At 36.2% G+C, this 12,548-nt stretch overlaps 1 protein-coding gene across 1 annotated transcript in view; it reads right to left on the bottom strand.

Moving 5' to 3' along the window:
* RP1 (RP1 axonemal microtubule associated) overlaps window positions 1-12,548 on the bottom strand; it is a 715,393-nt gene that overhangs the window by 118,133 nt on the left and 584,712 nt on the right. Inside the window, exon 46 of the mRNA XM_043976222.1 lies at window positions 1,212-1,453. Within this exon, the coding sequence (XP_043832157.1) occupies window positions 1,212-1,453 (242 nt within the window). The remainder of the gene's footprint in view (window positions 1-1,211; window positions 1,454-12,548) is intronic.

The raw sequence follows: 12,548 nt of genomic DNA, 5'->3' as shown, positions 1-12,548 counted from the left end.
TGCTGAAACAAGTTGTTTTTTTCTTTTGTAACAAAAAAAAAAAAGAGCATAAGATGCTCTCAGATAAAAGCATATTAAAAACTTAAAAAGAAAGACTTCTTCCTTGAGACTTTTTCTCATTATGAATATAAATGAAATAGGCTCTACTGTTGCTCTACTACCAGGGAAGTTTTGATGTGATCCAAGGCTTTCATTTTAGTATCTTAGACATCAGAGTAAAAAGTGTCATTTTTGTTATTAATTTCCTCTTTAGCACATGTAAGTGGCAGATATGGGGGGGGTGGCATTTCAGTCTTTCAGTTTGTTGCTTGTCTTGGATTATAGGTCCAGAATATGTAAAAGTCTATTTGCAATTATCAAAATAATTCCCCAACAACCCATGCCTAAAAAGCTATACTAGGTCTGACCTGTGGAAAAACAGTAATAAACTAAAACTTTGAGCTATGAAAACTAGCATAGATATCCACTGGAAATCTAGATAATCACACTATTACTCTCCAAATTCCATAAAACCAAAGAATGGTCTCATATTGCTCTTGAAATCATGGTGATAAGACTCTTTGCTACTCACATTATTATTTTTTTTTAAATAATGAAAGTTACACAGTAATGAATCTAAGTGGACTATTTTTTAAAATGATATTAAGACCATGATATAACATCACTGAAAATCTTGTACAATATATATATATATATGTTACTGTACATGCATGTATGTTTATATATATACAAACACATGTATGTTTAATATCTATCTCTAATATACCGTGGTCTTTGCCCACTAGGAACTTGCACATACTCAAATCCTGTTCTCTTTTTTATATTTTATAATATCAAATTTATATATTGATACAGACACAGATCCAGACAAAGACACAGGCATACGCATAAGCATAAGCATAGGCATAGGCATAGGCATAGGCATAGGCAGAGACATAGACATAGACATATAGACAGACATAGGTATAGATACAGGTATAGATACAGGTATAGACATAGGTATAGACATAGGTATAGACATAGGCATAGGCATAGGCATAGATATAGATATAGATATAGATATAGATATAGATATAGATATAGATATAGATATAGATATAGATATAGATATAGATATAGATATAGATATAGATATAGATATAGATATAGATATAGATATAGATATAGATATAGATATAGATATAGATATATACATGCTTTAATAATTTTACCTCATGGCAATGCCAGACTTCCCCTTCCTCGGCATCTTCTACTTGCAAACGTACTTTCTTTATGGCTCCATAATTTCTATCTATTTCCACTGTGGTCCTATAGATATGAGCTCTTCGAAGTGAGCCTTTTGGAAATATAACTGGTGCACAAGTGCCTCGTTCACAGCATACAATGAAGGCCATCTTAGGGTTTATACCACTGGATAAAACATTACTAGTCTTTACAGTGATATCCCAAGTACCTATTTATAGAAAAATAAAGACACAAAAATTCACTAAAATATTTGTGGAACCCAATATAATTCTGCATTTTCATTAGCTCCATACTGAATAAAGACTTAGAAAAATAAGTATAACCTCTAATTTGGCATGATAAGTTATCCTTTAGAAAATATGATGGAAAATTAGATGGCATTGGCTATCCTTCCCGCTGCAACCCTTATAAACTTGGACTTTCTTTTCAGATTACATTCAGTATACATTATTTGCTTTGTATTTTTTCTAAGTGAAGAATGTGTTCTCCTATCTCAAGATAAAGGAAAGGAAAAAAAATAGCTATATAATAATGTGAGGGAGCTCTATAACATAAATAATCTGCTCTCTTTTTTGAACAAGTTTCTATCATGTATTTTTTGTTTTGTTTTGTTTTGTTTTTTGTTTTTTGCAGGGCAATGGGGGTTAAGCGACTTGCCCAGGGTCACACAGCTAGTAAGTGTCAAGTGTCTGAGGCCGGATTTGAACTCAGGTACTCCTGAATCCAGGGCCAGTGCTTTATTCACTGTGCCACCTAGCCACCCCCTCTATCATGTATTTTTTATTTATTTTTATTTTATTTTATTTTATTTTTTTAGTGAGGCAATTGGGGTTAAGTGACTTGCCCAGGGTCACACAGCTAGTAAGTGTTAAGTGTCTGAGGCCAGATTTGAACTCAGGTATTCCTGACTCCAGGGCCAGTGCTCTATCCACTGCGCCACCTAGCTGCCCCTATCATGTATTTTTTAAACTATTCATATTTTCCTCTTCAGGAAGCCTTAATCAACTGAGTAGATAATGTATCCACCAATAAGACCCCATATATCCATATTCTCTCAAACAAAGAGGAAAATGGAAAATAAAAATAGAATGACAAGTAAAGGTAAAAAACAAAAGTTAAGAACACATAACATATGTTATACCTATGCAATACAAAGTAGTTTGCACAAAGTAAAATAATTAAATTTATTGACATAAAATAAAACTTATAGTTTTTTTCCTATATAAAGTGTTGAATCTGCAATATGTCCTCTTTTTGCTACATTTTTAAAAATACAATTTAGCACTAAGTTTTTACATATTCTTTAATTTATTATGGTACTATGATTTTAGTGCAATAGATATTAAGATATTTGAGAAAATATGTCTTTGATTTAAATCCATAGATTTTCAATGTTATCTTAGTCAGGGATGTTCCAACATCATTTAAATTTGTTTATTTCCATTTAATGGTGTGATGTCTCATATGGGGTGAAGATATTTTGCAGCATTTCATCTCCATTTAGGTAAACCTATATATGTGTATAGGTAGCTATAGATATCTATTTCTGTGTGTGTGTGTGTGTGTGTGTGTGTGTGTGTGTGCACAGAGTTTATCATTTCTTCAATAGTGGCAAGATTTCAAGAACTATGGGGGAACTCAAGTCTGTGGATCCAGGAGAAAATGGTCTTGGGGATGGGAAGTAAAACTGTATCAAATATTTTCTTGGATAAATATATTACTGTTTGTTTATGATGACCAAATCTTACAAGAACACTGATACTTCAGTCAAGGGATTTAGTAGATCCTTGAATGAAAAAGGAAGGAAAGAATATTTATTAAGTGTCCACTATGTTTCAGGCACTGTGCTATTTTACAAAAATTTTGTTTGAAGGGCAGCTAGGTGGCGCAGTGGATATAACATCCACTCTGCATTCAGGAGGACCTGAATTCAAATCCAGCCTCAGACACTTGACACTTAACTATCTGTGTGACCCTGAGCAAGTCACTTAACCCTCATTTACTGGCCAAACAAACAAATATTTTTTTTTGATATTCACAACTCTGGGAGGTAATTATTATTATCCTCACTTTACAGTTGAGGAAACTAAGACAAATATAGGTTAAGTGATTACCCAGGGTCACAGAACTAGTAACTATCTGAAGCCATGGTTGAACTCAGGTCCTCCTGATACCAGGGTTAACATTCTCTCTACTGGACCATTTACCTGTCTCTATAAATAAGATTCATCAGAAAAAAATAAAGCCACTTTTAATGTTTAGTTTGACAGTCTTTGTATTGTTTTTTCCATGAGAAGTGTTTTCTTTTCCTTGGTATAATGGTAAGTGTGTATATATGCTAGGCCCCTCTGAAAGTCCTGATTTCATGAGAATGTTAGGTTGTTCTACACCAACATTTTTGACTGCATTTTACACTGAACTTTAGTGTGAATATTTCATTATAGTCCTAAATAGCACTTGATACACTTGACTTTCTCACATCTACAGTTGCTACAATCTCTCTAACAGTCATTGAAGTGTGCTCTTTACACGCTTTATCTTTCTTTCATGTGTCTTTAGAATAGCTATCATTCTTAAAAAATAACAGAATGAAAATACAACAAAAGAAAAAAATGAAACACATGTGTGTGGTACAAGATCAATCAATCTACCAATAAACAAACATTTATTAAATATTATGTGGAAAATACCATTATACGTATAAAATCAGTCTATAGTTCTCAAAAAGCTTACATTCTAGTAGGAGAAATAATATGAAAATAATTAGTATCATAGAGTAGAGAAGCTTTGCTTCCACAGAAATGCTCTGGCTCCTGGGGAAACTGGGAAAGGCCCACTGCAGAAAAGACTGTTTAAATCACTTCTTTGTCATAGAAGGATAAGAGTAAAAGGAAGTGTGTTCCAATTTGTCTGGAAGTCCACAGATCCAGTCAGGAAGTTGGAAGTAGCAATGAGAGGATATAAAGTTAGAGTTAGAGGAAGAGGGCCATAAATTTTTCTTCAGAAGGCAATAGGTATCTGGAGCTGAACTTCCTTCTTTAGCAGGTACTTTAGTTGGCTAGTGACCCAAGGGAAGCTGATCTTAAGATGGGAGGTGACATTGCTATGGTCTTCTATCTTGGGGCTCCCAGAGTGCTCCACCCTGGGGCAGGTGATTGAGTACCCCAAGTTTTCAAGGCCTTCAGGGTCTCCCATGTTCTGGAACTGTATCATCTCCTCCCTCAAGTACAGGCCAGAGAAATGGAGACACTTGAGTGGCCTAGAGTTTATCCTGAAGCTGGTTTTTGAGGGGGGTAGGGAAGTGCAGGTATCCTGTAGTCTCCTGCCTTTGCTAGAGCAAGTACTTAAGTACCCTGAAATTGCATTACTTTCTGACTCAGAAGATATGCACTGGTACCACCTGGAGTTACTAGCTTTCCTACACGGAACAGGTGCTATAATAACTGGTATATTAAGAGAGAAGAATGTGGCTTCAGATACTGCAGTGCTCTATAGTGACATAGTCTCACAACTTGGGCAGAAAGTGGCATGGCCATATGTTAGTTGCCATCCTGCCTTAGAAACACTAATATGGTCCAGTATCCCATAGCCTCCTGCCTCAGAGCAAGTGCTAGAATACACTGGTTGCCTCAAGAAAATTGTCTTTAGAAAGCAAATAGAGATAGTTGGCTTTCCACGTCAGGGTAGAAGTTATGATGTCTCAAAACACATGGCCTTCTACCTCAATGCAGGTGCTCCAGTGGTCTGTGGTTGCCTTTGGAAGCTGATCTTTAGAGCAAGAGGGGGCAATATTGCAGGGCCACTACCTTTCAGGAAAAAAAACACTACAGTGACCTGGATTACCAGTGGAAGCCTATCTTCAAGGGGCAGAAGATGGCCACGTCTTCTGGACTCCCACCATGACAGGTGTTGGAGTGGTTCATGTTTCCAGCACTCAACTGATAAAGCACTAACTAAAGAGGTGGGGGTGGGGCACCAGTTTTATCTAGATTCATGTGGCCAAAACCATGTATTCCAAGTCAGCCTAGCTTTAGTATTAGTACAAATATGTGACTATTGACATCAAAAATGTTTCAATGTCAAAACTGTTCCTTTTCTCAAGTTTGATTCCTATAAACTATGACATGTATTCTAATATTTTAGAATGTATATTTTTAGAGGATAGCACCAATAACTGTATTTACATGTATTCATGGTCCAAAACTAAATGTGAAAAAGAATGAAACCAAAAGATTTAGCCTTTAAAATACATAAAATATTCAACTGAAAAATTCAATTCACTGAGGATGATTTGATTTTAAATTTGATTAACACTTCCCATTTAGATACATTTATTGGCTAATAGGTTGAGATATCTGTTAGGGGTCCAGGTAGAAATATAAACACTAGACACATAAATATTTCCCCTATAGGGGAACTGACAGCTATTTATATACAGAATATAATTTAGTTACAAAATATCTTAGATTCATGTAGAACTAGAAATGTCATAGTTTAAATTTGGGGCCCTGAAATATAGTAACTACATTTTGCCTCATAAAACTTTTAGCCAAGAATACGGGTGTTAGTTTTGTTCATAAATGCAAGTTTAAGAAGACATTCCATTGTGTGTGGACTACCTAAATGTTTAAGCATCCTCAAGCTGCTACCCTATGGAACTCCAGCATCTCCTAATAACATTGGGAGTTGGGAGCACAGATTTAAACCATATTCACTATATTAAAAAATCCACTCACAAAACTGAATATCGTTGATGCACGTACTTGTTTGTTTGTTGACCTAATAGATGGAAGATTAACATATAAAAAAATCCTGGATAATTTCACAAATAAACTCTACAAGGACTGGTTCTACTGGAACTAAAACATCATTATATTTAAAAAGTTGCTTACAATCATACAGACATAATATTAATCTATGATAAAAATGATATTTTACTAGAAAGATCTATGCCACATGCATGTAATCTCCAAAACCTGGAATGAAAAGATGTTTGATTTTTTCCTCTTGAAATTTAGAACCCTAATGGAAGAAATCAAAACCATGTGAAAATGCACTTAGGCCCATGCCATCTGCATTGTTGTTTCTGCTATTGTGGTTGCCCCCAAAATACTTTAATGGATGCTACAAAATGTGATCTTACATTCAAATATTATTATTAATTTTAATGTTAATTCACAGAACACTAAATATGTATATAATTAATAGTTCACATTTACATAGTACTTTAAGGTTTGCAAAGCACTTTACAATTATAACTTCATTTGATTCTCACAACCCCGCAAGGTAGGTGCTATTATTATCTGCTTCGTATAGATGACAAAACTGAAGCAGACAGAGGTCAAGTGACTTGCCTGGCTAGTGTCACCCAGGGCAAGTCACTTAACCCTTTTTTGCCCCAGTTTCCTCATCAATAGAATGAGATGGAGAATGAAATGGCAAACCACTCTAGTATCTTTGTGAAGACAACTTCAAATGGAGTCATGGAGAGTCAAATATTACTTTAAGAACTCAACAGCTAAAACAACTAACTTTCAGACTCCAGGTCCAAAATTCTAACAACTTTGTCACTAGCAGTATAGGAACTTGTCCCAAGATTATTTCTAGCCATATTTTACCAAAAAAAATGAGTTGAGCAAGATATCACTAATAATTAAAATGTTTTCTATGATGTGTATTTATTCTACACTTTCCTTCCCTAAATAACTTTTAAAATATTAACTAAATTTCAATTCAATTCAACAAATATGTAGTAAATGTTTCATTTGTTACAGGTACTGTGCTACTGAGCTACAGATGTACTGACAAATCTTAAAATAGTCCCTGCTCCCAAAGAGCTTACTTTCTTCTGAAATGCAAACTTTTCCAAGAAATAATGACCACTAACAGCATATACATTACAAAATATAGAGACAGATATTTGAAAGGTGTCAAAATATGTAATATATCTTACCAGCAAAAGTAAGGTCTATAGAGAATATAGATTAGTAGTAGGTTAACCATACCCTTTGAAGAGCTTGTTCTCAAAGCCTTGGCATTTCTAGATCTCTTTAGCAAACTGAGTGTGCAAGGGGTCAATACTTGAGATATGCCCTCATTAAGAGGGGTGACAGAGTATTTCATTCTGTTACAGTAGTACTATAGCTGGCTTTTGCAATCAGCTGATAGTACAATATTTTGCTAACTACAAAAAGGCCAACTGTTTCTGGATGTATTTTTGTTTCCAAGTGTAGTAGGTATTAATTTATTTCTGTACTTCAAAAGAAGAGTAGACAGAGAGCTTAACAAGGTCATTTGATGACACATTTCAATTGTTATCTTTGATACTACTGTTATAGGATTAAGGTTTTTTTCTTCCTTATCTTGATTCTAAAATGCTATGAGTTTTTTTGAGAATCAATCAAATAACCAGTAAGTATTTATTAAGCACCTACTATGTGCCAGGAGGTCTGTGAATAAAAATTAATTTAGGAAATTGTTAATTTGAAAAGACTAATTCTGCTATCTGGTAACCATTTTAAAGAGGAAAGATTATTTATTTAATTGTGAAATTTCTGTCTCTTTACATTTATTTTTCTCCACCTCTTCATCTTCCTTTTGTTCTATTCCTTGCTTTCATGCTTTTCATGATTGTTATTGGTTCTTCCAATTTGTAGGGGCCAAATCTTAATTGGGGAGTGTTAGATAGATGGCTCGCCTCAATATTAGGGCAAGGAAGGAGACTAACAGCCTCCCTCAAAAACAGAACAGGGTTTATCAACAAGAATGAACTTAAAAATACAAGCAAGATCAGTAGAATTAAGGGAAAGGAAAAAAAATGAGGGAAAGGAAATGATACAACCTGAATAACACCACCATTCAGAGATCAGCTGAGAATACACAGCTACATCCCGTCACTTTCTAGCTTCAAGCTACTCCCTTCTCCTTCCCAGCAGACCCCAGGCTGACTGCAGACAACCCCAAGTCAATTGGCTGGCAGCTGTAACTGACAGTCACATGACTGCTCTCACTGGGCTTCCCAGTCATTATAATTTTGCCAGGCCCATACAGGCATTGGCGAGTGGTGATGATGTAAGGTGCCAGTGCTATGGCAATGGCTACAACCAGTGGGTGGAGCACCATTCTGTTATGCAGGCGTGGAACCTGAGCCCCAGGCCAGTGCGTGGGCCAGAGTTTTTAAAATTCTAGCCCAAAGATAGAGTCATACAAACCTCAAATAACAATTAATTCTTTACATCCCCCCCTTTGTTTTGTCAAGAAACACAGGATGTTTCCTTGATGGAACAATAAATAATAAACAATAAATAAAAAACAGAATATCATAACCTATGCTAACAAACAATATATTAATAACAATACAGGAAAGGGAAAATACATATTACAGATGATATGTATATATGTGTATATATATGTATATATACATATATATACATACATATATATAGTAACAGAAGGAAAAACAAAAAATAAAAATGTTCATTTATAATCCTTGAAATCTTGTCTTCATGGAGTATTTAGATGCCATCAGGGGGACTAGATTCTGGTCCAGATTATGAATTCTGGTTGTCTCTGGAGACTTTTACTTCTTTAGCTATTGAACTGCTAGATTTCCACTAATCTTTAGTATGGCATTATCAATGATCAAATTAAACAGTGAAAGTTCTTCAAAATATAATTCATATAGAACAAATTTAAACTTGATACATATAGCATATTACAAATTTACAACTTTTTATTAATGGGGAGGCTTGATAAATCAAAACCAATAAAAATTCACTGAAGGCATACTGTGCATACTTTTCTAAAATATTTTTTATCAGCCAATGTGTTCATGTAAATTTTTAAAATTTCAAACAAACATTGTGGACCACAGAAATGTGAAGAATATCATAGAAGGATAAAAGTATGAATAAAATCATGTAATTATGGTCACTGTGGAAAAAGAAAGCAATGCTACTCAAACGTTAAAAATGAATTTATATGTGTATCCTTCCACGAAAATCTCACTCCAATGCCTCTTCCTGACATGGAGGTGAGCCTGAGTTCTCTAATGCTGTCCATGGAGCACAAGCTTGGGTAGGTCCTATGAAGCTTAGGAGTCTTCGAGTAAATTTCCTTAACGAAAGAGTTTTAAAGTTTCCATCAACAGTTTGGCTATAGACTATTGATTTTTTCAACCCCAAAATTGAGTTAAGGTCTTTTGGGCATTTTGTGGGGGCGAGGGGCAAGGAAGTGAATCCTTGCATCAGTGAAAATACAGGTCTTGAAGTATTCACAAAAGTACAACTACTACTATGCTTTATCCTTTAGAAGTCAGGGAAATGGAAGCAGCTAGGTGGCACAGTGGATAGAGCATCGGCCCTGGAATCAGGAGGACCTGAGTTCAAATCTGGTCTCAGACACTTGACACTTACTAGCTGTGTGACCCTGGGCAAGTCACTTAACCCCAATTGCCTCACAAAAAAAAAGAAGTCAGTGAAATGGGGGCAGCTAGGTGGTGCAGTGGATAGAGCACTGGCCCTGGAGTCAGGAGGACCTGAGTACAAATCCGGCCTCAGACACTTGATACTTACTAGCTGTGTAACCCTGGGCAAGTCACTTAACCCCAATCGCCTCACCAAAAAAACAAAAACAAACAAACAAAATACCAAGTCAGTGAAATGGTTTCTATCTGTTAACATTCCTTAACTCTTCAGACACCAAACTGTGGCTAACTTTAGTAAAAACAGAGGTTAACAATTAACTAATCCACCATGGGGGTAAAAATCATTAAACCAAAAGAATAGGGCATTGCTATAGATATCAGCACCTGGCCATGAGGCAGTTCCTATATCTAATTACTAAACCAGGTTGCCCTAGATTGAATATGAGAAATCACAGGAACTAGGAAAATGTTATGTTTGGGAACTTGAATCATCAAAGATTTTGAGCTTAGAGGTACATTAGAGGTCAGTCAGTCCAATTATCATTTTATAGAGGAAGAAACTGAGGCCAAATGAAGAAAAGTCATTTACTCAAGGACATATAGGTAGTAAGTAGTAGAACCAGGATTCAAAACTCAAGTCCTTTGTCTCATAATCGAACACATATTCTGTTTGTACACCTTCTCCAGGAGCAGATTAGTACTATAATTATCACCTTTCTCTCTAATCTTTAGTCTGTCCCAATCTATTGCTTCATTTGTTTTTATATAAGGTTTGAAAGTTTTTCCTCATCCTTTGCAAACTTCTTCTAATCTTCGATCATCTTAAGTTATTAATTTATATATCTCTTCTCTGTCATAGCCAAAGTACTAGAAAAAAAAGTTGTCTACACTGATTATATGCACTTTCTCTCATCTTACACACTTCTCAAATCCTTGCTTCCCACCTCATCATGTATTTCCAAAGTTATCAGTGATATCTTACGTGCCAAACTTGATAGTCTTTTCTCAACAATCATCCTTGTTGACCTTTGTACAGCATTTTTGACTGTTGAATACTCTACTCTGGATATTTTCTGCATGTGATATCACTTTCTCCCTTCTTTTCCTGCTCCTCCTTCCTGTCTAAGTCTCGTTTATCAAAGCATCATCCATATCCCACTCTGTAATTGTTGGTATATATCCTAAAGCTCTATGCTGAATTTGTCTCTTTGTCTATAAACTCTCCCAATGATCTTATCAGCTCTAATGAGATCAATTATCATATGTATATAGATGACTCCCAGATTTCTATAATCCATCCTTATACTCTTTCCTGGACTCTAGTCTCAATCATCAACTACCTATCACACATTTTCCACCAAGTATCCTTTAGGCATATCAAAGTGAATTTTCTTACACTGAACTTATTATCATTTTCTATAAAACCAACACCTCTTCTGATTTTACCAATTTCTGTTGAGGGCATTAATGCTATCCAAATCTTAAGAGTTTCACAGCCTCAAAATCAGGCTCGATTCCTCCTAATTCCTCACCACCCCCTCTCCATAATCCTCATATTGTCGACCTTGATAATATGTCTCCTCCATCCCCTCCTCTCCACTCACACAACCCCAGCACCCTAGTTCAGTCCCTCACAACTTCCTGGATTATTGCAATATCATCAAAATTGATGTCTTGATTTCTGTTGCGGAATCAAGATGGCAGAGGAAATACAGTAAGCTCTCGGGACTCATGACAGGATCACTCAAAAAAAACCCCTCAAAATAATGGCATAGGACAATTCCTGGAGCAGCAAAACCCAAAAAAGAACAGGCTGAGATCATTTTCCAGCCAAAGACAGTTTAGAATGTCAGCAGGAGGGGACTACTGGGCCCAGGCAGGAGTGGAGCCCAATCCCACAGTCACACTGACAGAAATCCAGTCCCAGGCAGCCCAAGACAGGGAAAGAGACCCCCAGAGCCTCTGAATCAGCTGCAGCACCATTGCTGTCTGGAACTAAACTCATGGTCTGATGAAAGGGCTGAGTGGTTGGCAGAGGGGATATTAAAAGGTTCTCTGCTGGTGCTGAAGTAACTTGGGTTTTTCAGCCCTGCTGGGAAACAGGAAGTAGGATTGAGTGGCAGTGGCCCAGGTGTGGGAGGGGAGCAGGCCCATTAAAGCTAACAATCACAACACACAAGGTTTTAATGTCTGGTTAATTAGCAAGTTGGCCTGCAGTTGTCTATAGACCAGGGAACAGGCCAGGCAAGTGAAGAACCTGACTTTCCTTAAACCAAAACAGTTGGGACCCTCTAAAGCTTGGGACATGGTAGGGCCCCACTTTAAGAGGGAGTTAAAAGTCAAGTAAAAGATGGGCAAGATAAGTAAGCAGAGAAAGTTGAGAACCATAGAAAGTTTCTTCAGTAACAAGGAAGACCAAGGTCCACCCTCAGAAGAGGATAGCAACATCAGGGCACCTACATCCAAAGCTTCCAAGAAAAATATGCATTGGTCTCAGGCCATAGAGGTACTCAAAACGGGTTTTGAAGACAAAGTAAGAGAGGTAGGGGGGGAAATGGAAAAAGAAATGTGAGTGATGCAGGAAAGTCATGAAAAAAATCAGCAGCTTGAAAAGCCAAATGGAAAAGGAGATATAAAAGCTCTCTGAAGAAAATAATTGCCTAAGAATTAGGATTGAACAAATGGAAGCTAGTGACTTTATAAGAAACTAAGACACAATAAAGCAAATCCAAATGAATAAAAAAATAGAGGGCAATATGAAATATTTCCTTGGAAAAACAGCTGACCCGGAAAAGAGAACCAGGAGAGATAATTTGAAAATAATTAGACTACCTGAAAACCATGATCAAGGAAAGAGCTTAGACATGATCTTCCAGGA

This window comes from Dromiciops gliroides, chromosome 1, assembly GCF_019393635.1.
Source record: "Dromiciops gliroides isolate mDroGli1 chromosome 1, mDroGli1.pri, whole genome shotgun sequence".
In the NCBI taxonomy this organism is placed as follows: domain Eukaryota; kingdom Metazoa; phylum Chordata; class Mammalia; order Microbiotheria; family Microbiotheriidae; genus Dromiciops; species Dromiciops gliroides.
This window is presented reverse-complemented; position numbering and strand designations above follow the sequence as displayed.